The following is a 27,195-nucleotide window of genomic DNA, read 5'->3' on the forward strand; positions in this document are numbered from 1 at the left end:
TAGGAGAATGAGTTTAAGTCGCCATCAGTCACTATCCATGACTAGACCTCGGCGCGGAAGAATTTGAGTGACCTGGCGGTCACAGGTCACAACAGTTTCCACATTCAGTAATTCTCAAAGTTCAAATAACCATTTTGTGGATTGGGAATAGCTTTTCCTTAAGAGGCTTGTGTAATTTAACTTCAGTAAAATATTTCAACTAATCTGGATCAATTCAGTACAAACAGAGGTTAATTGTTAAACTTAAGCCTTGCTAGTAACTTGGTAAAACTTAGACTATGCGGAAGGATACAATGCTCTAGTCTGGGGAAGACCAGACGAGGAGAGATCAGTGTGGGCTCGAGATCAACTGGGGGAGGTCAACCATCTCACCTCTCCCCCCAAGACCAGCACTCCACCCAAGCTGGTCAACATAGAGGTATAGTTGCTATTGTTATTTATAGGGATAGTCAATTCATTGCCAAGTAGGGAGTGGTAAATTGATAGGGAGTGCTCATCTTTAGATTTTGTTTTAGATTTTTGAATAAATTAATTAGCTAATAATCTGCATTTTCATTATTTCCATGTGTATGTTATATGTATGTGAACTTGTCCTGGTCACGTGGTCCCTACGAGGCAGAGTTGAATTGGGCGCCGATTCTAACACCAAATCGGAAGTCATCTTTACCGTTGATTGTGAATTAAATCCACACTTAAAATCTTAAGGGTATAAGTTACTAGTGGGGATCAAGCCCCAAGATTGATTAATTAGCATGATCGATCCAGACCTCGATCATTGCTCAGTGTTACTGGTCTGGTGGTGGCGGCGGAGGCGACTCTAGGGTTTTGCTCAAAGCCTAGGTCACGTCATACGGGTTGTAGAATCCTAAGTCGGTCAATCGTCTTAGGACCACGTGGCGTGGAGTCGGCTTTAGTAAAAGTTTTGGAGTCCCTTGGTAGAGAATAAAAAGTAAGAATACGGGTAGAGGGGGAAAAGGTAGGAAAGATTATTCGAGAACCCCCTCCCCGTGTTACAACCTAACATAAGCTTCCTATTCCATTTATCTTTCTCTCTCTTTCCTTTTCTGTTCATTGTTTTCTCTTACGTTCCCTTGCTATCCTCTTCTTATTCCTATTACTATCCCCTTCTCATTGGGTGGTTATAATAGGAGCTGCCTCGTATGGGCCAATAGGCCCTCTGCAGTTCTTATTCCTACTACTATCCCCTCTACTACACCTTACTTTGCTCCTCACCTCTCTCGTGCCTATTTATTCCCTGTCTCTACTTCCTCATCACGTTCCCATCCCATGTTGGAATCCCATTAAATGAGAAAGCCGATGAAATTTAAATGAGAAAGCTGATGAAATTGTTAAATTGGCAACTCGTCATCCAGTGATACATAAAACAATTTAACCCAGCCTAGAGAACATAAAAAACATCATCACCAAAAAACTCTCACACATCAACAAAGCCTACCTGCACCAGAGAATAGCTGAAGGTTCGCTCCCTGCAATATGGTATTTTCAGGCAACCAAATTAGAAAGGTTAAATATCCCAAAAGGAATCCACAGGGAAATAGCAGTTAGGTTATATAGACTACGTCTAGGTTACAGATGCAACTGGGAGATTGGTGAACCTCGACAGAGAGAGTGCATCTTCTGCCAAACTGTCACAGAAAAGCCATTACTTCACTATCTTCTGGAATGTGAAGCAACCAATGACCTTAGAAGAGCTTTAAGAGTCCGTGAATCTTGCAGTAACCAGCCTGAAGCCATCAACACTGCTACTCTTATTATTTATTTATTTATTTATTTATTTATTTATTTATTTATTTATTTATATACAAGAAGGTACATTGGGTTTGTAAGAATACATAGCATAGTACAGTATTTACAATCTTGTAAAGCCACTAGTACGCGCAGCGTTGCGGGCAGGTCCTTAACCAAACAGATAATTTTAAGTAGGTAAATTCTAGCAGAATTAATAAAATAATAACAGATATATTACAAGAAAAAATGAGATGAGAGAGATTAGTAAGTATATTAAAGCACATTGGTATATTAAAGCTCTGATTGATTACATTGCCAACTTAATTGGTAATTTAAGCAAGATTAATAGACACCATACAGCAGATTGATAGCACATATAAGAAGACAGCAATGATCACAATGGTAAAGATGTTCAGATTGGGTACATAAGGATTGGGAGATTGGGTAGCAATAGATACAGTCTAATTTTAAAGCAAAAGGTAAAAAACTATGAAGATGAAATTAGGTACTTTTTAGTATTGTTTTTGAATGACGCAAAAGTTGGACAGCTTTTCAATTCATTACGGAGTGAGATCCATAGACTGGGTCCCTTTATTTGCATAGAGTGTCTACACAGATTAATTCAATTCAATTTCTCCCACCCTACCCATCAACATTGGTGTTCCTCAGGGCAGCATACTTGGCCCTCTTCTCTTTCTCATCTACATTAATGACTTTCCAAATGCCTCCTAACATCTCAAACCAATTCTATTTTGCTGACGACACGACCTTCATTTACTCCAATCCTGACCCCCTTGCTCTAAATGTCACATTGAATACTGAGCTAAATAAAGTCTATCACTGGCTAACTGCCAACAAACTCACCTTCAATATTGACAAAACTTTCTATATTTTGTTTAGCAATAAATCCTCAAATCAAATAAATCTCAGGATTAACAATACCAAAATTTGTAACAAAATAAATGGCAAATTCCTTGGCGTTCTCATTGACCCCAAGCTGAATTTCCAGGGACACATTCTAAATATATAAAAAAAAGTTTCAAAAACTGTTGGCATTCTTTCTAAGATCAGATATTATGTACCCCGCCCTGCCCTGGTAACGCTCTATTACTCCCTCATCTATCCTTATCTCAACTATGGTATTTGTGCTTGGGGTTCTACTACCCAAAATCATTTACGTCCTCTAATTACTCAACACAAAGCTGCTATTAGGACAAGAGTACGACTTAATCAAACTAGAAATGCTGTACAAATCAAGGGACCTCGAATGTGAAATGACCTTCCCAATTATGTAAAAGACTGTACCTCTCCCAACCAGTTTAGATAAAAACTAAGTACTACCTAATTAACTCAATGTAACCTACCTCACCCCCAAAATGTCAACCCATGTCTACTATTTTAAACAATGCTGTATGGTGTCTATTAATCTTGTTTAAATTACTAATCAAGCTGTCAATGTAATCAATCAGAGCTTTAATATACCAATGTGCTTTAATATACTTACTAATCTCTCTCATCTCATTTTTTTCTTGCAATGTATTTGTTATCATTTTATTAATTCTGCTAAAATTTACCTACTTAAAATTATCTGTTAGATTAAGGACCTGCCCGAAACGCTGCGCGTACTAGTGGCTTTACAAGAGTGTAATTACTGTACTATGCTATGTATTCTCACAAACCCAATGTACCTTCTTGTATATAAATAAATAAATAATTAAATGCTGTTTGTTGACCAAATTGTATTTTTGCTCTTTTTCTGCCATGTTCCCCCCCCCCCCTTTTTTTATTTTATTTATTTTTTCTCAACACAATTTATACTTTAATCTCAAAAAATAAAGAGTAAACCTATATTGTTTGCTGATGATACTACTCTTATCTCTTAAAACATATAGATAACTAAAGGCAGGGAACACCAGTGAAATTCCGTCCATTGTATACAAGAGCGCCTCCCATGCCCTTGCCCCACCCATAGCTCTACTGTTCAACAAATCTATAGTGTCACACCTTCCCTCATATCCTTAAGAAAGCAAGAGTAACGCCAGTCCATAAAGGAGGCAATCCGGCGGACATAAACAATTATAAACCAATATCAAATCTACCCATTCTATCAAAAATATTTGAAAAAATTATCTACAAACAGCTCTATTCCTACCTCGTAAAATTCGACATACTCAGAATTTACATACTGAATTAATGATTGCATCATTAATGCTCATTCGAGCATTAATGATGCAATCATTAGTCTCCTTGACGTAATCTACTCAGCCCTTGACAAAAATGAGTTTCCGATTGGACTCTTCATTGACCTAAGAAAAGCCTTTGATACTGTTAATCACAACTACCTCTTACTTAAACTCCAGCATTATGGAATCCGAGGCCTTGCCCTGGACTACATCCGATCCTATCTTAGTGACAGACACCAATATGTAACCATCAATGATACAATTTCTTCCACTCTACCAATTACCGTTGGAGTGCCACAGGGCAGTATCTTAGGACCTCTTCTATTTCTTATATATATCAATGAGCTGCCTAATGTCTCTAATATTCTTAAACCTACATTGTTTCCTGATGATACTACTCTTATCTCTTAAAACATATAGATAACTAACTAACAACAACAAGGTGAGAATTGTTGTAACATAGCCCACACCCTAATTAATTCAAAGATCAAAGTTAATGTTGATATCAAATCAGTTGAGGTCGATCTCGAACCCATTGTTGATGTGATGACTTATATTGAATTTTGTAACTAGCTCATCAAGATTGTAACTTGCTTAGCTAAATGAATTGTGGGGTTCAGTCCCTGAGCCCATTATGTGCCTCTGTAACCCTTTCCACTACCGCCCACAAGATGGGTATGGGGTGCATAATAAATGAACTAAACTAACTATCAAATCAGCTATCAGGATAGATAAAAACAGTTCCCGTAGCAGTACGAGAATGCTCGTCAAACTTGCAAATCCCTCTGTTAAGTTTGACCTCATACAATCAGCTGCTAAGCATAAAACCAACCTCTATATAAATGAGTGTCTTACAAAGCAGCGTGGATCCCTCCTCTTCAGGCTGCGTACAATTCGCAAACTAAACCCTGGTCTTATCAAGCAGTGCTACACTAGGAATGGAATGATCATTGCAAAGAAGGAAAGTGCAGGAAAAAGATATGAAATAAAGTGTGACCAACAACTACTGGCCATCTTTAGTGATTGTGGTATATCTGAAAACTTGAACCCGAGCAATGCCAATACTTAAAATATCTCTTTGAGTGCCTGAGTCTAACCTAACTTAATCTAACGTTCAAGGTGTTGTCTCTGCCTTACCTTTTACCTAATGTTCTTTCATTCATATAAGTTCCTAAGTAATCAGTCAAGTCTCCATGCACTTATGCAAGCATCTAACTCAGTATCATTGTAAAATTTTACTCTTAAATCTAATCTTACACTATATTTTTTTAAATTTTAAATTTAATTGTTCTGATTTATGTCATTTATTGAATTTAATTATTGATCTCATTTTGTTCTCTTAATTAAGTTCATACTAATTATAGGTTAAAAAACTAAGCTAAATAAAATTAATTATCTAAGATTATTTTACTTTACAATCATCATTTGTCAAATTTTGTATATATTCATCTTGACAGTCTCTACTGTTATTTTCTTGTTCTCTCCACCAAACTTGTGTATCCTCCATGGCTCTCTAGTGATCTTTATTCTACTTCTAATTGTTTCAGTTCTTTTGTTTACTTGCATTTATTGTTGTGTTTTGCTATAATTATTCTCTAATTATAGCAGACTTTGTATTTATGTTAACATTTACCTCAGTGTCTTAGTAAAATCTTGCTCATAAATATAATAATAATAATATAATAATTTTTATTTAGGTAAGGTACATACATAAAGAGATTTTACAAAGTTTGTTGGCTTTATAGATAGAGCTAGTACATACAATGCCTAAAGCCACTATTACGCAAAGCGTTCCGGGCAGAACTTATATAATCTTACCCTGTTATTTTTGTTTTTGTTTTTAATTTTTAAATTTAATTGTAATTTGATTTATACATCATTTATTGTAATTAATTACTGAGCTCATTTTTTGTCTTAAGTTCATACTAATTATAGGTTCACAACTAAGCTATATTAAATAATTGATTTTTAAGATTATCTTTACTTTACGATTATTATTTGTCTCTATTTTTTGCTATATATTATTCTTGTCGGTCTACTGTGTTGTTCTTCTCTCTTAACCTAACTCCTGTAGCCTTCCTGGCTATCTACGGGGATCTTTACTCTACTTCTAATTATTTCTATTTTTTGTGTATCTACGTTTATTGTTGTGTTTTGCTACAATTACTTTCTATTTACAGCAGTTTTAGCATTTAACTGTTCCTGTAATTGCTTATCTTATTGTATCGTGACATTATTGTATCTATATGCTTACTGATATTGATCCTTATCGAAATCTTCTGTCCCATATCCACACAAATCAGCACATTGATCATCATTATTGCAGGTATTACACAGCAAATCTTGCAAAAAACAAACTCCTAAATAGCACCTGCTTATCAGTTTACAACCAAAATGTTAGGTCACTTGGTAAACATTTTGATGATATAAATGCACTTCTTACAGCACTTGGTACTAAATTATCATTCATCATTTTAACAGAAACTTGGCTAAGTAAAGACTATACCCAACTCTACAATTTAGCTGGTTATAAAGCCATTCATAACTGCAGGCCTAATAAAAAAGGAGGTGGCACAGCAATATATTACAAAGATACCTTCATCTGCAATAGTGTCATTAGTGATAGAGATGACTATTGTGAATATACCTTTGCCAAGTTCTCCAGTAAATCCCTTAAATCCTCTCTGATAATCGGTGCCATCTATAGATTTCCTAATACCAACATAGCTTCATTCTCAGACAACGTAAGAAATCTTATCATAAATAACAATCTCAACAAAAATCACATCATTCTGGGAGGTGACTTCAATATTGACCTGGGTCTTCAAAATAACCCTCAAGTTGACTATTTCCGTAACAGCATGCACTCCTGTATGCTAATCCCCACAATCACCAAGCCCACCCGAGTCACTCAAACATCTGCCACTACCCTGGATCACTTATGGACTAATATAACAGCTCCCCTTACATCTGGGGTAATCTATGACAGAACAACTGACCACTATCCTACCTTCCTCATAGCAAACATGGACACAGCACCACCAGAAAGCAAGAAACTCTCATTCAGGCTACACAGTGAATCAGCTTTAGGCAATCTTTCTAATGCACTTCACAATATTAACTGGGAATCTGAATTTAATAATACACAGGATATAAACTCATTAACTAACCTCTTTCTCTCCAAAACTCTAAGCCTCTACAACACTCACTGTCCCCTCCTTACCAAACAAGTAACTGACAAAAGAAAAAACAATCCGTGGCTCACAAGTGGCATAATCAAATCAATCAACAAAAAACATGAATATGAAAAGAAATTTAGGATTGGTCTAGTTACAAAGGAAGTAGTTAAGAGGTACTCATCAGTGCTTACCAGTATCATAAGAAAAGCTAAACTTTCATAGTATGAGACTAGATTCAAAGAAGCAAAAGGCAACATGAAAAGCCCATGGAAAACCATCTCTAATATCCTAGGAACTAAACAACACTCCCTCAAGCAGATAACACTCCCTAAGGATGGCCTTACACCGTCATCTGACTTAGAAATGGCGAATGAATTTAATAGCTTCTTTTCATCGGTTGATGCTAACCTTGCAAGTAAAATCCCACAGACTCAGACACATATCAACACATATTGACAGGCTGACAGGCTCCAATATGTTTCTGTGAATAATACAATTTCTCCCACCCTACCCATCAACATTGGTGTTCCTCAGGGCAGCATACTTGGCCCTCTCCTCTTTCTCATCTACATTAATGACCTTCCAAATGCCTCCCAACACCTCAAACCAATTCTATTTGCTGACGACACAACCTTCATTTACTCCAGTCCTGACCCTCTTGCTCTAAATGCCACAGTAAATACTGAGCTAAATAAAGTCCATCTTTGGCTAACTGCCAACAAACTCACCCTTAACATTGACAAAACCTTCTATATTCTGTTTGGCAATAAATCCTCTAGTCTTATAAATCTCAAAATAAACAATACCCAAATTTGTAACAAATTAGATGGCAAATTCCTTGGCATTCTCATTGACAACAAGCTGAATTTCCAGGGACACATTCTAAATATATCAAAAAAAGTTTCAAAAACTGTGGGCATTCTTTCTAAGATCAGATATTATGTACCACGCCCTGCTCTGGTGACTCTCTATTACTCCCTTATCTATCCTTATCTCAACTATGGTATTTGTGCTTGGGGTTCTACTACCCAAAATCACTTACGTCCTCTAATTACCCAACACAAAGCCGCTATTAGAACAATATCCAACTCTGGCCCCAGACATCACTCGGTACCCCTACTCAAATCTCTTAATATGTTAGATATTAAGTCACTGCACATTCTCTCGTGTGTATTATACATATATAAAACGCTAAACTATAATGCCAATCCTGATCTTAAAAGCTTCATAGAAGGTTGTAACAGAACCCATGAGCACCACACCAGAAATAAATACAGTTTTGATATTCCTAGAGTACGTCTTAATCAAACTAGAAATGCTCTGCAAATCAAGGGGCCCAGAATGTGGAATGACCTTCCCAACCATGTTAAAGACTGTACCTCTCTCAACCAGTTTAAGATAAAAACTAAACACTACCTAATAAATTCCCTGTAATCTACCTCACTCCTCTATTGTCAACCCATGTCTGTTATTTTCTTTTTTTTTTCTTTTTTGTAATCAACACTGTCAACCTATTGTATTTGTGCTGCTTTTTCAGTCATGTTCCCCCTTTTTTTTATCTTTATTTGTATTTGTTCTCAACATCCTTTATTCTTTATGCTCAATTAGTATTAAGTTCTAGATATTAATGTTTTTCTTGCCCGAAACGCATTGCGTAATAGTGGCTTTAGGCATTGTATGTACTAGCTCTATCTATATATCAATCCATTAATGTAACATCACTTGTATGTATATACCTTACCTGAATAAACATCTGAATCTGAATCTGAATCTGAATCTGAATATCTCTCAGGCAGCTATCTAAACTCTCTTCTCCTTTCACCAGTCAGCCCGACAGATGTTGTGTCCATCATACACTCACTAAAACTCACTCACTGTTACAAGAATGTAACAACTTTTGTATATATCTCAAAAAAAAAAAAAAAAAAAAAAAAAAAACAAAGCTGGGAACATCAGTGAAATAACATCCATTGTATACAAGAGCGCCTCCCACGCCCTTGCGCCACCTATAGCTCTGCTGTTCAACAAATCCCTTGAGTGTCATACCTTCCCTGATATCCTTAAAAAAGCAAGAGTAACGCCAGTTCATAAAGGAGGTAATCCGGCAGACATAAACAATTATAGACCAATATCAAACCTACCCATACTATCAAAAATATTTCAAAAAATTATCTACAAACAGCTCTACTCCTACCTCGTAAAATTCGACATGCTTAGCCCCTGTCAGTTTGGCTTCCGCTCCCAAAAGAGTACCAACGATGCAATTATTAGTCTCCTTGATATAATTTACTCAGCCCTTGACAAAAATGAGTTTCCGGTTGGACTCTTCATTGACCTGAGAAAGGTCTTTGATACTGTTAATCACAATTACCTTTTACGTAAACTCCATCATTATGGAATCCGAGGCCATACACTGGACTACTGGACTATATCCAATCCTATCTTAGTGATAGACACCAATGTGTAGCCATCAATAATATAACCTCTCCCACTCTACCAATAACCGTTGGAGTGCCACAGGGCAGCATTTTGGGACCTCTCCTATTTCTTATATACATCAATGATCTGCGTAATGTCTCTGACATTCTGAAACCTATTTTGTTTGCTGGTGATACTACCCTCATCTACTCTAACCCCAACCCACATACACTAAATAATGTTGTTAATAATGAACTAAAAAAAGTCCACTTATGGATGTCAACCAACAAACTAACACTTAACATAAAAAAGACCTACTATATCTTATTTGGAAGCAAATCTACAAATGCAATTCAGCTTCAGATAGACAATGTAAACATTAGCAATAAAAATGATGGAAAGTTTCTCGGCCTATTCCTAGACAAGAGACTCAACTTCAGTACCCACATACAACACATAACTAAGAAAGTCTCTAAAACAGTTGGTATACTCTCCAAAATCAGATATTATGTACCTAACTCTGCTCTCATATCTCTATATTATGCACTAATCTATCCCTATCTTAATTATGGTATCTGTGCATGGGGTTCAACCACTGCAAACCACCTCAAGTCCATCATAACCCAGCAAAAATCTGATATCAGAATAATAACAAATTTTGCTTTCAGACAACACTCAGCCCCTTTGTTTAACTCCCTAAACATGCTAAACATAATCTCACTCCACAAATTCTCTTGTGTCACCTACATTTACAAAACCCTGTTCTTAAATGCAAATCCTGCTCTGAAACTCTCCCTGGACAGATGTAATAGGACCCATTATCACCACACCAGAAATAAATGTCTCTTTGATATCCCCAGAGTCAAACTTAATCTGAGTAAACACTCTATGCAAATAAAGGGACCCAGTCTATGGAACTCTCTCCCTAGTGAATTGAAAAGCTGTCCAACTTTTGCGTCATTCAAAAACAATACTAAAAAGTACCTAATTTCTTCTTCATAGTTTTTTACCTTTTGCTTTAACATTGCACTGTATCTATTGTTACCCAATCTCCCATCTTTATGTACCCAATCTGAACATCTTTATCATTGTGATCATTGCTGTTTTCTTATATGTGCTATCAATCTGTTGTATGGTGTCTATTAATCTTGTTTAAATTACCAATCAAGCTGTCAATGTAATCAATCAGAGCTTTAATATACCAATGTGCTTTAATATACTTACTAATCTCTCTCATCACATTTTTTTTCTTGCAATGTATTTGTTATCATTTTATTAATTCTGATAGAATTTACCTACTTAAAATTATCTGTTAGATTAAGGACCTGCCCGAAACGCTGCGCGTACTAGTGACTTTACAAGATTGTAAATACTGTACTATCCAATGTATTCTCACAAACCCAATGTACCTTCTTGTATATAAATAAATAAATAAATAAATAAATAAATAAATAAATAAATAAATAAATAAATAAATAAAATCTATTCAGACCCCAACCCACATACACTAAATAATGTTGTGAATAATGAATTAAAAAAAGTCCACTTATGGATGTCAACTAACAAACTAACATTAAACATAGAAAAGACCTACTACATCTTATTTGGAAGCAAATCATCGAATGCAATTCAGCTACAGATAGACAACATTAACATCAGTAATAAAAATGATGGCAAATTTCTTGGTTACACTTCTATGCCCCTGGAAAAATACAGATGCATACCTTGGCCTTGAGGTGCCACTGTATGGTCCTGTTGTATTCAGACTCTGTCGTCAGTATAAAGAGAGGCTTCGAGCTCTCAAGGCTGTTGCAGGTTATCACTCAGGCTATGGTGCCAATGTCAGCATTGTCAAAATGATGTACCTTGCATACGTCAGATCTTTAGTGGATTATGCTGCACCTCTGCTTGTTTTGATGCCTGAAAGAAAGCTTGGAGGGCTTGAAAAATTGCAGAACGAAGCCTTGAGGATAATCCTTGGATGCCCTCGTACCACAAAGATACTTAATATGAGAAAGGAGCTTAATATTCCGAGCGTTGTTGATCGAGTTACTGAAATTAACTGTCAAATTGGTATAAAAATGCTTAGGCTAACTCATCCTAACCCTTGCACAGAAGCCCTCCAGAATTTCTTTATTGAAGATCAGCATTGTTCCAAATGGATAACTAAATCTGGAACTCAACTCGGAATGTATCAGGTTCATGATTTGTACCAAGAGAAACAACAACGGCACTTTCCTGCACCGTGGGAGGTTACACCCTTTCCATTTTTAATCCCTCCCTTTCCACCCAAGAAGCAAATTAGAGATCAGCCCAAGCTTTGTCTTGAGGCAAAGCTCAACGCCTTAAGCCATATTGATGCTCTGTCCACAGAGCATTCTCTCTCTCAAATTATATACACTGATGGTTCCCTACACCGCACCACGGGTGCAGCTGGAAGTGCAGTTGTCCTGACAATGGGTGATGGCTTGTACTTTGAGTGGGGAGTCCGTATAAACAACTGGGCTTCTACCCTTCAGACTGAACTATTTGCCTTGATCCTTGCACTGAAATGTGTACAAGTCTCAAAACTTGATACATTAATTGTAAGTGACCCTTTATCATCCTTAAATGCTCTCAACTCTTTAAGACATAACTGTAACATGCTCGTGTCCGAAGCTAGACACAAATACAACAAAATTATTAAGGATGGTAACAGAGTCCATTTCATGTGGTCTCCATCTCATGTTGGCCTCCGAATGCATGATAGAGCTGATAAGTTAGCCAAAGCCTTTAAAGGAGCCGTTGAGTGTAACCTTGGATTGTCAATGAGCAATCTGAGAGCAGCAGTACACCGAGAATTTCAACAAGATCTTGTAGATCTGAGGCAAAGTGAAATTGACACCAGTAATTCCATATATCATCATACTATCATGCAAGAGGAGCCACACATCTATGGACCATCCAATAAAGTCAGCAGACTTCTAAATGTTACTACTGCTCGGCTTAGACTCGGTTACAAGTATCTCTCGGAATTTTCATTATCTGCTGATGTAGACCTGACCAAATGTAAACTGTGTCAACAAAATTATTCGCACACCCTCCGTCACTATGTGATGGAGTGCGAAAAGATACGTGAATTTAGAGACAATTCTATAACCAATGTTCCAACGATGTGTAAATATTTCATTCAAAATGATCTGCTACCAGAAATTTTAGCCAAATATCCCCAGTTTGCTAACTGTAGGTAGTAACTGAGTGATTGTAACCTATCCACGCTGCCCACTGGATGGGGGGCGGTGTGCAGGACAAACATATCAATTGTGACACTAGCTCTCCACATATGTCAGTTGCTTAATTTAGAAACTGAACTTGTGGTCGATCTCGAATCCATTGTTGATGTGACGACTTATACTGAATTTTGTAACTTGCTTAGCTAAATGAATTGTGGGGTTCAGTCCCTGAGCCCATTATGTGCCTCTGTAACACTACCGCCCACAAGATGGGTATGGGGTGCATAATAAATGAATTAAACTGCTTTTGCTGATGGGCGTGTAAGATACTTGTAATTTCAGGGTACATATATAATAGAATATCATTGGCTAATACTTTGCATACAATAGGAATATTTAGTTTAATGAGATTGGCATCACTTCTACTCAGCCAGTTTGCATATAGGTTGCCCGCTGGTGCGTTGGCAACACTCTCTCGCCTACATACAACACTAGTCAGTTTTTCTCTAAGCAGTAAGGGTGATGCTGGGTCTCTCATCACCCTTACACAGAAGGTAGTACTGAACTGTTCAATTCTTTCACATATGGTTGAGAGTTTCAGCTCCTCCCTCATGCTGATGATTATTGTGCATCTGGCGGCTCCAAGAATTATCCTCATGGCTCCATTTTGAATTTTCTCTAAACTTTCAGCCTATTGCTAAGGAGACAAATAAGGTGCAGGGCATGGTAGTCGACTAGTGACCTGATGAACATCATGTAGAACATTCTCCCATATTTGACATTAATGACAATGTGCTGTCCAGCAAGCGTTTTAAGAAGACTTAGTCTTTAAGCTTAAACTGTAGTTCACTTACAATGTCACTATTAATATTCACACCGAGGTATCTGTATTGCCTGCAGTTTTCAATGCTCTGATCATTGACTTTAAAAACAGGAGGATTATTGATTTTGGGGAGCATAAGGCCCTGTTAGGTTTTACCTGTGGAGACGATAAGTCCACATTCAATACATTTACTTGCAAGTGCATCAAGGAGAGTCTGCAGCCGGTTGCCACTGTTTGCAATGACGCAAATGTCGTCTGCATAGCAGATGACAGCCTCGTCGACTTGTGTAGGTATGTCAGCTATTGGTCTATGCATCAGCACATTGAAAAGCGTAGGACTGAGGACGCCTCCCTGAGGTGTGCCCAATTCAAAGGAGGCATTATAGCTACTCTTAACCCTCTTATAGATGACTGCGGCGGTTCTATTACTCAAATAACCCTAATCCATTTCAACAAATCTCCCCGACATAAAAAGAAGCTATAGTTGCTCATCGTGAGTTTCCTACTAGCTGTGTCAAAAGCAGCTTGGAGGTGAAGAAAGGCTACGTGAGTGTTTGGTTCTTGTCTGATGAAGTACTCAGCAAAGCATGTCTTCAATGATAGAGAGAATGTGGTGGAGTAGTTAGTGATTAAAAACTCCCTTGTACTTCCTGTTTCTAGTAGCACTGTCATGGTTGGTGAGCCTGATGTTGCCTACCTTACCCTCAAGAAGGTCGTTTATTAGCTATCCTGGACTTCTCCCTGCAAAAATGTAAGGTGACGTAATCATTGAGTGAACAACATCAATGGGGGAAGGGAGATGTCGCTCCTTGCATAGGTGGAAAGGAGCACGTTGAGCCATATGTGAGTTTCTCGGTGTCAGTCGTTCCTGATGGGAACGACAGCCTCACATACTTATTTCTTGAGGCTACAGGACTCTGAGACCGTACACCTGGGACACGAGACCCTCCCTCAGGTAGGTTGTGGGGCGCCCCAGGGAGTCAAACTAAATCTGTGTAAACACACTATGCAAATCAAGGGACCTAGTCTATGGAACTCACTCCCTAACGAATTAAAAAGCTGTCCAACCTACACCTAATTCAAAAGTAAAAACAAAAAGTACATAATTTCATCTTGATAGTTTCCTACCTAATGCTTCAAACTCTCACTGAATCTTGTTCTACCCATTCCCCCAAAATATGTGCCTAAGCCATATAACTTCACCATTGTAATCACTGCTATCATTTTATTTCATGGTTGTTATGTTGAACGCAAATTTTACTATAATGTACCTAGAAATAATCCTCAAATTATGTTACAATGCACCTGCTGATAATCCTCAATTTTTACTATAATGTACCTACTAATTTTCAGTTTTATATTTCATGTTCTCTCATGATTCCATGTATGGCTGGTTGTCCTGTGAGGTGAGAATGTTGGATGAGCTTGTAGCTCATTATATCTTGATAGTTTCAAGATGAAAATTTCATCTTGATTTTCTGGATGAGCTTGTAGCTCATCCAGAAAATCGTAAAGTTGTTTAGTCTGAGTTGAATTGTTTTTGTAATGAGACAGGTATTTTCTCCCCTGATTCCATGTATGACTAACCATCCTGTGAGATGGGAATATTAGATGAACTTATAGCTAGTTTTTGATCTAACTGTGTAATCTTTCATATAGAATAGGGTAGCAGCGCATTGCTGTGTATACCTAAGTTTGTTAATAAAAAAATAAACACATTTTCTTCAAATTTTCTTACAGTGTACCTGTTAACATTTTTCAATTTTGCTTAAGAATCTGCCCGAAACGCTATGCGTGTTAGTGGCTTTACAAGAATGTAAAATCATCAATGATGTAGCGAGTACAAACAATATATTCATTACAGTTTCTCATTAACTTAATGGCATAACTAATTAGCACTAATTACACAAGCTTTAATCCTATCCCTATTTACAGGTAACATTCTTTCCATCCTGGTTCACGTTACGGGCTATTCATGCCCGTGCCACCTCTGGGGTGACTTAGTCTTTATATCAATCAATCAATCATCCTGGTTGGAGGAAGCTGAGGTGTAGTCACCGAATATAAGCAAGCAAAAAGTGAATAGAGGACACAGCCCCACTTCTGTCCCAGGTAAGTCTAATACGGGCTCACCATAGCCCGTGCTACTTGAAACGTTTTTTTCCGAGTAGCTTTTTTTTTTTTTTGCAGGGATATTCCTGCGCGGGTCCTGAGCCTCTGGCTGGCCCACTAAGTGTTGCTTGTTTCTGTTTTACTTGGGCGGAGTATGAGTATTTATTACTCGTATGGTCGCTTCAGTACCAGACTCGCCCAAAGGTAGCCGCCTTCACCCCCCCCCCCTCTTTAGGGGTATAGGGACCTAATTTTCCTCGTTTTGAGGTGGTGGAACCCCCTGCAAGCTTCGGAGCAGACCAACGTGCAAGACAGAAGACGGAAGACTCCAGCTTCAAAGAAGAAAGAAGACTTCAGCTTCAAAGAAGAAAGAAGACTTCAACTCCTAAGAAGAAAGAAGACTCCACACATCATGAGGAAAGAAGACCTCACACCGCCGCCCCTCCCTCGGGACCCTGCCCGCCAAGCCTAAGCCGACCAGGTGTTCAAGTAGCCTCATATTCAGCCGCGCAGCTGGGTCTAGCCCTGGCTCTATCTCTACAACTCCGACGCTTCCTCTCACCCAAGCTATTCTTCACCTATACCCACTTCAAAGCTCACCCATTAGGGTATCTTGTCCTATATTTAATTCGATTCGATTCAGTAAGATTTTGCCATATGTGTTTAACAACTTCTGCTCTGTTGAATCTAAGTTGAAATCTTAATGGGTTTGTAACTGTGCACTGTGTTAGATAATGTTCCAGTGGTCTGTCAGGCATTTCTCCACAGTGTTGACATTTCCTCTCATCTTCCGGAACCTGTAAGCCTATTTCCCATGCACATGGGTATCCAAGCCTGATGCGATGTAAATGCACTTCTGTTGCTCTACTGTTCCCTTTCATCAAACTAAGTGGTTCGTAGTTGGTTGAATTCTTGTACCAACCCGCAGATCCTGATGTTGCAACTGCTGTGTTGTGGTCACTACATCTTTTGCATTACTCTGTTTCTAATTACTTTCTTAATCTGTGATAGACTCTGTGGTATGTAAATGTCTACATTTCTCCTCTTAGTAGCAAGTTTTGCAGCTTCGTCTGCAATGTCATTTCCTATTATTCCCACATGACTTGGCACCCAGTTGATAAGTACCCGTCGGCCTTGTCGTTTGAGTGTTTGCATGAATGATATGACATTTGTGATCAGATGGATGTTATCACATATGTGTTCTTGTTGCAAGGTTTCAATGGCGGTTCTCGAATCTGTATGTATGATAACATGTTGTCGGTGTTCAGCAAGAGCATGTTCCAAAGCCTTTTGAATGGCTAGCATCTCTGTTTGTAAAGTCGAACACCCATTTGAGAGCCTCCAACTATTTACAGAGTTTCCTGCTTTAACTGCAGCTCCGGTTTCTTGTCCCTGCTGGTCTACTGATCCATCTGTGAAGTAAGTGAAGCTGTCGGATGCCATGTTTGCTTCTATATGCATCTGTGCAATGTTACGTAGCAGATGAGGATTTGTCTGGTTCTTTTTCCTTCAATAACCATAATCTTAAAGTCTGCTGGCAGAGATTCCCAAGGGGCTTGCATAACAAAGTCTGCATGTATTTCGTCGACACCCCTCTCAGTGACTGTGTTTGTTATATCGAATATATTGATGGTGTTTATCGCACAATGGGTCCACTTGTTGCTATTGGAGGCTCTTCTGTCCAGAGTTAGTGCTCCAGTGATTATATCTTTAAGTGAACTGATTCTAGGTCTAGTCAATATCTTGGTCAGCATGCATGCAGCAATCCCTTTTACCCTTATTTCAATCGACGTTAGCTTTGTTTCTAGTCTTAGGTTCAGTATTTTAGTCCATCTGGGAGCTCCTGTTATGATTCGCAATGCATCGTTTTGAATAACCTCAACGTTTGCCACTGACCAGGAGAAAGAGTGAGTAAGGCAGGCGCTGCATAATCAACTAGGGAACGAACGGCATGTATGTAAAACATTCTTAACACTTTGTGTCCCGCTCCTAGACGGGGCCCTGTGATTGCTCTCATTATATTTAGTCGTGATTTTGCTTTCTCCTTTAGATATTGAATTTGCTTGTTGAATGTCATTTTAAAATCTATCCACACTCCGAGATATTGATATTGTGTAACCCACTGAAGGTTAATGTCTTGAATGCGTAGGTGCCTGTCTGGAGTGTTGCCGCCTAGTCTCATTGCCTTAGACTTCTGTGCAGATATTTTTAGCCCTAAAACGCTGCATTCAGATGTTACTTTATCTAATGCACCTTGTGCTTTATTTAGAAGTGAAGGACCTGTAATGACTAATGCTATATCATCAGCATAGCTTAGCAATTTAACCCCTTCTGTAAATGTCATGGTAACAAGGTTTTCCATAAGGATGTTAAAAAGACTAGGACTGAGGACTCCTTGTGGAGTCCCATTCTCGTGCAAGTGGTAGTCCGACACTTGTCCTTGCAACTTTACTCTGGCATACCTGTGACTTAGGTAATCTTGAATCCATGCTAGCATTTTTCCCTTTACACCTTTTTTAACTAAGGTGTGTAAAATTGCTTGCGGGCTTGCAAGTTCGAATGCTTTTTCTAGATCAAGGAAGATCACTATAGCTGGACCTGAGTTAACTGTTCCTAGTAATGTTGCTATGCAGTTGGCAGTACCTACTCCTCTAGTGAAGCCAAATATGTGTTTATGCAGGTCTCCAGTCTTCCACAGTAGCCTATTTAAGACCATCCGTTCTGCAGTTTTACTAATGCATGATGTTAATGAAATGGGTCTGTAATTGCCAGGTTCTTTCGGCTTAGGAATCGGTATGATGTCTGCTTTCTTCCAAGAGGTCGGTAGTTTGCCTTGCTGCCAAGATGCATTGATGACGTCCAATATTCCTTGTTCTCCAGCAGGACCTGCATGTGCGATCATTGAGTATGTAATGTTATCAGCACCTGGTGCAGTGTCCTTACCACCTTTTTTGGCTCTGATTAGTTCTTGTGTGGTGAAGGGACAGTCACATTCGTCATTTATAGCTATGCTCTCATGAATGACTGTCAACCTCTCTTGTTTTAATTGTTCTTGCTGCCTTCGGACCATTGCAGGAAGCTGATATGAAGCTGTTCTTTCTGCAAATTGGAGAGCAAGTCTCTCAGCCTCCTGCAATGGTTGAATACATGCCTGTGGTCGGGCAGGTCGACCTGATATAGTTTTAATCTGACCCCATATCTTGCCAAGACTACTATGTTCATTTAGAGTTTGACACCACTCAAACCATCTTGCCTCCTTTACTTCTCTAGAAACTCGTCTTGCTTCAGATATCACCGCTCTTAGCAGAGTTCTTCCTTCTGGTGTGGGGTTTCTCTTTAGATGTTTTCTGAAGATGTTGACTCTGTGGTTCTGTTCTTTAACTTCATTACTATAGAACCAATAGTTCTTTGGTTTTGTGTTTCCTGTGATAATGATTGGAATAGCTTTGTTTGCAGCAGCTGCAATGGCTTCCTGCAGATTGGTCTCGTGTGTGTTCAAATCCTCAGGTGGCGTGTATGTTGCATACCATTTTTCAAGTTTTTCTTGGTATATATTCCAATTGGCCTCTCTTAAATTCCACCTAGGTTGTGCAGGTGGTGTAGGAGGTCGTTCTACGTTTAGTGTTGTGACAGTAGTATAGTGGTCACTGGTGATCACCGGGTCTACTTCCCACTTCGCCTGATGCTTGAGTGCTGTTGAGATTAATTTAAGATCAAGGGAACCTCCTAGAATGTGAGCGGGTTCCCCAGTGTTGAGAAGTGTAATTTTAGGTACTTCTCGCAGAGCTGCAGCTAAATGGCGCCCATCTGCATTGGCTGGCCCAGTCGCACCTAACTCTTGATGATGAGCATTAAAATCCCAGCAATAATTACATTTTCCTGCGTGGACAAGGCAAGCACTGCCTCTGCTTCTAGTTTACGTCTAGGGGGCTTGTAAACGTTGTATATGAGGAGCTCAATATTAACCATATTCACTGTTACTGCTAATACCTCTACTCCATCCCCACATGAAACTGGGTCTATTTCCTTGCTGGGTAAGGTGTTCCTGACTAGGGTCATTAATCCTCTTTGTCTCCCCTGCTCATACGGTATAACATAGTGCTGATATCCAGCTAATCTGAAGGATTTCGTGGCTGGGAAAAGAGTTTCTTCCAAAACGATTATATCTGCTTTCGTGCTGATTGCAGCCTCCTGAAGTGTGTGGTTTTTATTCCCAAGACCTTGTATGTTCCACTGTAGTATTCGTAATGGCCAGACGACGGTTATGGTTGGTGTTGCCTGTTCTACCAGAACTCCTCTTCGGGATCGACCTCTATATTCTCCACCTCGCAAGTCATGTCGCTGCAAATCGGACTGCATTGATTGTTCGTGGTCATCCCCGGCATTGTTGGAATCTGTGCATAACTGTGGTCCATCACTTTGTTGTTGGTATTGTTGCATGTCGGACTGCATTGATTGTTCGTGGTCATCCCCGGCGTTGTTGGAATCTGTGCATAACTGCATAACTGTGGTCCATCACTTTGTTGTTGGTATTGTTGCATGTCGGACTGCATTGATTGCTCGTGGCTGTTTCTTGTGTTGTCGGAACCTGTACATCTCTGCTGTTCAATACGTCTTTGTTGGTGTTGTTGCATATCAGTCTGCATTGGTTGTTGTTGTCTGACTCTTGTGTTGTAAGATTCTGTTGATCTTGGGTGGTCACTGCTTCTTGCAGTTGCTGTTGTGAATGTTGATGTTCTGGTGTCTAGACAACCCGACTGTTGTTGGAAGTCTGTATGTCCATGTTGCGTTGTTAGTCCTCTTGTGCTCCGTCTTGTCTCAGACTGTCTATTTCTTGTGTAACTGTGGTCTGCTGCACGATCTTGTCCATTATTACACAAGTGATTTCTTGAGTCTGTTGCTGTGAGGCGTTCTGCGTCATCTGCGTGAGTTTGTTGGCAGTTAGTCCATCTGTGGCTAACTGCCAACAAACTCACCCTTAACATTGACAAAACTTTCTATATTCTGTTTGGCAATAAATCCTCTAATCAAATAAATCTCAAAATAAACAATACCCAAATTTGTAACAAATTAAATGGCAAATTCCTTGGCATTCTCATTGACCACAAGCTGAATTTCCAGGGACACATTCTAAACATATAAAAAAAAGTTTCAAAAACTGTGGGCATTCTTTCTAAGATCAGATATTATGTACCACGCCCTGCCCTGGTGACTCTCTATTACTCCCTTATCTATCCATATCTCAACTATGGTATTTGTGCTTGGGGCTCTACTACCCAAAATCACTTACGTCCTCTAATTACTCAACACAAAGCTGCTATCAGGACAATATCCAATTCTGGCCCCAGACATCACTCGGTACCCCTACTCAAATCTCTGAATATGTTAGACATTAAGTCACTGCACATTCTCTCATGTGTATTATACATATATAAAACGCTAAACTATAATGCCAATCCTGATCTCAAAAGCTTCATAGAAGGTTGTAACAGAACCCATGAGCACCACACCAGAAATAAATACAGTTTTGATATTCCTAGAGTACGACTAAATCAAACCAGAAATGCTCTACAAATCAAGGGGCCCAGAATGTGGAATGACCTTCCCAACCATGTTAAAGACTGTACCTCTCTCAACCAGTTTAAGTTAAAAACGAAGCTATACCTAATAAATTCCATGTAACCCACCTTACCCCTCTGTTGTCAACCCATGTATGTTTTTTGTTTTTTTTGTTTTTCAAATCAACGCTGTTTGAATGTAATTTTCTGTAATAATTTGTAATTGTATTTGTGCTGCTTTTTCAACAATGTTCCCCCCTCTTTTACCTCTATTTTTTATATGTACTCATCACATCTTTTCTTTTTACCCATTAGTTTTAAGCTTTAGTCATTAATGTTTTTCCTGCCCGAAACGCTTTGCGTAATAGTGGCTTTAGGCATTGTATGTACTAGCTCTATCTATAAAGCCAACAAACTTTGTAAAATCTCTTTATGTATGTACCTTACCTAAATAAAAATTATTATTATTATTATTATTATTATTATATATCTGTAGGCAATTGATAATGGTCTCTGCCATGATCTTCACGATGTTTTTCAGCTGGACCTCGGGGGTAAAACTGTACATCTGTTGTGTTGATTCCGAAAGTAATTGTTTTTTGCTCTTTTGCATTTGCTGTATTTCTGCAGCACTTTTGTGTATTTTCTGATTTGGAATTAATAGATTTGCTCTGTGAGAATGAGTGTGCCAGTTGTCAGACAATGCTTCTCTGTCCACAACACAGCCACAGGACGACAGTATGAGACAGGAGAGGATAGCATCAGTCACACACCAGCCAGTGTCAGACAATGCTTCTCTGTCCACAGCCCAGCCACAGGACAACAGTATGAGACAGGAGAGGACACCATCAGCCTCACACCAGACATCGCCAGACTCTGCACATCTTCCAAAATTCAAAATAATGCAGACAGACCACTTTCCTACAGCATAGTTTAGTTAGTTTAGTTCATTTATTATGCACCCCATACCCATCTTGTGGGCGGTAGTGGAAAGGGTTACAGAGGCACATAATGGGCTCAGGGACTGAACCCCACAATTCATTTAGCTAAGCAAGTTACAATCTTGATGAGCTAGTTACAAAAAAAATTCAATATAAGTCATCACATCAACAATGGGTTCGAGATCGACCTCAAGTACAGGTTCTAAATTAAGCAACTGACATATGTGGAGAGCTAGTGTCAAAATTTATATGTTTGTCCTGCACACCGCCCCCCATCCAGTGGGCAGCGGTGGATAGGTTACAATCACTTAGTTACTACCTACAGTTAGCAAACTGGGGATATTTGGCTAAAATTTCTGGTAGCAGATCATTTTGAATGAAATATTGACACATCGCTGGAACATTGGTTATAGAATTGTCTCTAAATTCACGTATCTTTTCGCACTCCATCACATAGTGACGGAGAGTGTGCGAATAATTTTGTTGACACAGTTTACATTTGGTCAGGTCTACATCAGCAGATAATGAGAATTCCCAGAGATACTTGTAACCGAGTCTAAGCCGAGCAGTAGTAACATCTAGAAGTCTGCTGATTTTATTGGATGATCCATAGATGTGTGGCTCCTCTTGCATGATAGTATGATGATAGATGGAATTACTGGTGTCAATTTCACTTTGCCTCAGATCTACAAGATCTTGTTGAAGTTCTCGGTGTACAGCTGCTCTCAGATTGCTCATTGACAATCCAAGGTTACACTCAACGGCTCCTTTAAAGGCAGATTCTTTGGCTAACTTATCAGCTCTATCATGCATTCGGAGGCCAACATGAGATGGAGACCACATGAAATGGACTCTGTTACCATCCTTAATAATTTTGTTGTATTTGTGTCTAGCTTCGGACACGAGCATGTTACAGTTATGTCTTAAAGAGTTGAGAGCATTTAAGGGTGATAAGGAGTCACTTACAATTAATGTATCAAGTTTTGAGACTTGTACACATTTCAGTGCAAGGATCAAGGCAAATAGTTCAGCATATGGTGTAATAACGGCAATGGAAAAAGAACAACCAGAGCTCAAACTTTCCATTACAGTCAACCTGAAAGGAGAAATAATAATAACACCACAAGACCAACAGACTGCAAATTACTTAAAAAAAGTAGGAGTCCTGCAAGGGAAACCTGTATGCTTGGAAAAGCTGGACCCTTCAGAAAGACGCACACGAGTCGTGCTTTTCGGATACCCAATCGACTTTCCCCTGGATCCAGTACTAGAACACAGGCAAATCCTGAATGCGGAACGATGCCGCACAAAAGTGGACAAGGCAGCGACACGTCAGGTTCTGGTGACCGTCATGGGACATGTGCCAGAAACATTCAGTCTTGGAAATTGGGGAACATACCGACAGAGACCATACGTCCCAGAACCCCTGCGCTGCTTCAGGTGTCAGAAATACGGCCACCATCAATCACGCTGCACCGGACAGGAGAGATGCGGAGTGTGCAGCCTGAGACATCCAACCAAAGACTGTATAGCCAAGCACAAGGCAAACCAGGCCACAACAGCCAAATGTCCAAATTGTGGAGGCAAACATCATGGCTGGAACACAATCCGAGTAGCTGAATCTTAAACAACGAATAGCGGACAGTACAATTTCCACAGTGATTCAGATAACTCCAGTACGGACACTTTGGATTTACCTCACCTCTTCAACCTTAAGAATGTAGCACCCGGCGTGTACAGTTCTAATCGTCCCCAAGATGCTACAGGCTTCGACACAGAGCAGACAGCAGACTACGACCACATCACGCTACAATGCTCTCGCTCCCCCAATGAGTTCAGACACTCACGATTCCCCATCGAGCCGCCACGCTCACCGGCATAGAGCTCCGCGACTCCGGCCTCACTCAGCTCTCTGCTCTGCTCCAAGCTCCGTCTGAACGTCTACCACAATGCCAACAACCGACTACTGTAATTAAGACTACTCAATAAATATGAAACTCACTAAACACTGTGTATCTAATCTACTCAACAACGTAACTTAATCGTACGTTACAATGATATGTACTCGCAAACCCAATGTACCTTCTTGTATATAAATAAATAAATAAATAAATAAATAAATAAATAAATAAATAAATAAATAAATAAAAATGTTCCTCTTGGGTGTTGGTGGAGGGGGGGGGGGATGAGACCGGCAACTTCTACTATTATTTATCAATGAGTCCTCACTAGTTAACCATGAGGATAGGTACACTACGCTTGTATCTCAATATTAAATTATATTTATACTTTCCCAAATCAGTAGTGCTATGTAAGTGTATTTGTTTCACAGGGCAGGGATGGTATATATTTATTATATTTAGGAGAGGAGGTGTGTGTGTATTGTGGTGAGGGGCGGGCCCAGCCTCACTAGGAACCACCCTCCCTGGACACTTACCCCGCGTGAGTACTGTGCTCTTGTCTGTGTAACACATCAAGTACGGTACAGGCAGCACATTAGGTACGGTGCAGGCAGCACAACAAGCACGATACAGGGAGTACATTAGGTACGGTACAGGGAGCACATCAAGCACGGTACAGGGAGCATATTAAGTTCGGTACAGGGAACATATTGCAATGACTGTATTTTAAGAATAAGAAACTGTAAGTAACATAGCACTGTGTCGGCACACTAGTCTATATGAGCGGACGCAAAGTTTTAGGTAAAAACTGTAGCTTTGTTCATTAGGTTATTTTATTTTCAACAATAGAGAAATATTCCCGGAATATTCAGCTGTGCGGGTGTCCGAAGACTGCCAGCTGGAGCAGGCTATTGAAGACAGGCATTAGGCAATCCTAACTTATATTTATTTATTTATATACTATATGTACAAGAATGTACATAGCATGGATGTTTTTACTTTCCTGTCAAGCTACTAACACGCACACCATTTTGGGCAGGTCCTTAATCTAACATAATTTTAAGTAGGTAATTTGTAGCACAAATTACTAACTACTGAGAACCACTGAGGGTTAACCAAAAGAATCCATTACTAGACAGGCTATGAGTACTCTTTAGTGGAGTTTTCATATTGTTTTGTGACATTTTTCCTGCTTGCTATGTAGCTGGAGACTAGTTACCAGACACACATCTTTTGTGACTCATGCCTTGCGTTCCATTGACTATTAAGGTGTGATATTAATATTCAAGGTAGTATGAAGTTATATAGCATGTAGTGGTGTTATTTTGAATTGACTTGTGGTTACTTTAAGTGGCCGGAGACTATACATGTGGCTGTTTTTGGCACCGGTCTTGATGTGTATTTTTGTTATCCAACAGTTTAAGGACTGTATATCTTTCTGAAAATTATACATAATGAATTAATCAGATATAACCATTTAAATTTAAAAAGAAAAAAAATCTTATGATTCCTGCAAGAAACAAACTGAATTATAAAAAATCAACTTATTACTGAACACACTACATTTTTGACACAACTCAGCATAAAAACTGTGGTGGTTTAGGGAAATTAAAAGCACTTCAATATTGATGCTTCCTGGGACTAATGAGTCACTGCTCCAGTAGGGCAGGTTGGTGGCCCAGGTCTGGACACTTTTGGTTAGCTAAACTACTGCATTTTTTTCTGGAGGGAAATAGAGAAAATGGGCTAAAAAAAATAACATTATAATATTTATTCTAACAGGCTTCTATTAGGTACCTTGCATATACCAACATATTTTTTTAATCTAATCAAAGAGTTTCTGGCATTTAACCCTGCAGACTTAATAATTTAAGCTTGTACAGTTTAAATTTGAGTATTAAAACAAATAGGGTTTTCTCTAAATATCTGTAGAGTTAGGGTTTACTGCTTATGCTTGCACATGGTAATATTATCAGGCTTTGAATACAGTACTGCATATGACAAGCACCTTTTAGAAGGGTCTTCTCAGCTGCTGCCCTGAACATTACCACTTGATCAGAACAATATACTGTATAATACTAGTAAAGTATTGGGGCATTAGAGAACATTTCAGATACACTAGGTCCTCATAGTCATTTAGGTGCTTGCAAGTCACTGAAGAACATTAATTCATAATAATGTAAAGCCCTTCTAAAACCTTCCTTAGCACCACAAGTAACCACCAAGGGAGAGCTGTCTCTATCTTATGTTTGGTCTGCTGTACAGTATGCCCCCACTGACTGCCTCCAGGTGGCACTACAATATACACCTCCAGCTTCTCCATATATACTTACACCTAAAACATACAGCTTTAAAAAAAATATAAAAAACATACAGCTGCAGAGAAAAAAATTGGACAATAGGGAATAAATGGGAGCAGCCAAATGAATCTCTTTGTAAGGTGCTTTATCATTTAGTGTACTAAAAGCCTGATTTCAGAGTTGTTTAAATTCAGTTGATAGAACAGAAGCACATAATTAGAAAAATTGGAACTATTTGAAACATTGCTTGCGGTAATGGTACAAATATGCCATCCTACCTCTGCACATGTTTCAATCCATGGACATAACTGAAATAACTTAACTGAAATAGCTCAGAAAATAGGTTTTATTTCACTTGACAATGACATATGTAGTTCACATTAATTTTCTACAGGTTGCAAGCTTGCATACATGTCTGAGGTAATAGAGGACGCCATCACACCAGAGGAGAACACAATGCGTCGTTCACCATCAGTTATCTTCTCCGTCACCTTCATCAGGCAGTAAGTTTCTTGCTGAGTGTGGTTACCATTAGTGGAGGTACATCATGTACATTATGTGTATAGTAAGGTCATGGATTTTGTACAGTGCAAATAAAGTGAAGAGGGGGTTTTGCTTTAAAGAAAATGTTTCATTAAGTCAATATTGTATTTTAAGTATACAATGCATGAAGAATATATTATATATATGAGGGAGGGCAAATGTAAATGAAGCGTTTTCATTAGGTTCTCTATTGTACTATAAATTAGAGGAACATTAGATGTGGCATGAGCATGTCAATTTGAGCCAACAGTAAAGTTGGATAATCTGAAAAGCATT

The 27,195-nt window shown here is 38.9% G+C and overlaps 1 protein-coding gene across 8 annotated transcripts in view; it reads left to right on the forward strand.

Moving 5' to 3' along the window:
• The first annotated feature begins 275 nt into the window (after window positions 1-275).
• The window catches only part of LOC123761780 (fructose-2,6-bisphosphatase TIGAR), a 74,699-nt gene continuing 47,779 nt past the window's right edge, over window positions 276-27,195 (forward strand). The window contains exons 1-3 of one of the 8 annotated variants that reach the window (XM_045747984.2): window positions 276-418; window positions 15,500-15,676; window positions 26,771-26,879. In XM_045747984.2, coding sequence (XP_045603940.1) covers window positions 26,788-26,879 — 92 coding nt within the window. In that variant the 5' untranslated portion in view covers window positions 276-418; window positions 15,500-15,676; window positions 26,771-26,787. Of the gene's footprint in view, window positions 419-15,499; window positions 15,677-24,391; window positions 24,722-24,799; window positions 24,819-26,770; window positions 26,880-27,195 lie in introns of those variants that run through there. The other 7 variants (XM_069330522.1, XM_069330525.1, XM_069330521.1 and 4 more) reach the window with 7 other exon arrangements.

This window comes from Procambarus clarkii, chromosome 24 (genome assembly GCF_040958095.1).
Source record: "Procambarus clarkii isolate CNS0578487 chromosome 24, FALCON_Pclarkii_2.0, whole genome shotgun sequence".
Taxonomy (NCBI): Eukaryota; Metazoa; Arthropoda; class Malacostraca; order Decapoda; family Cambaridae; genus Procambarus; species Procambarus clarkii.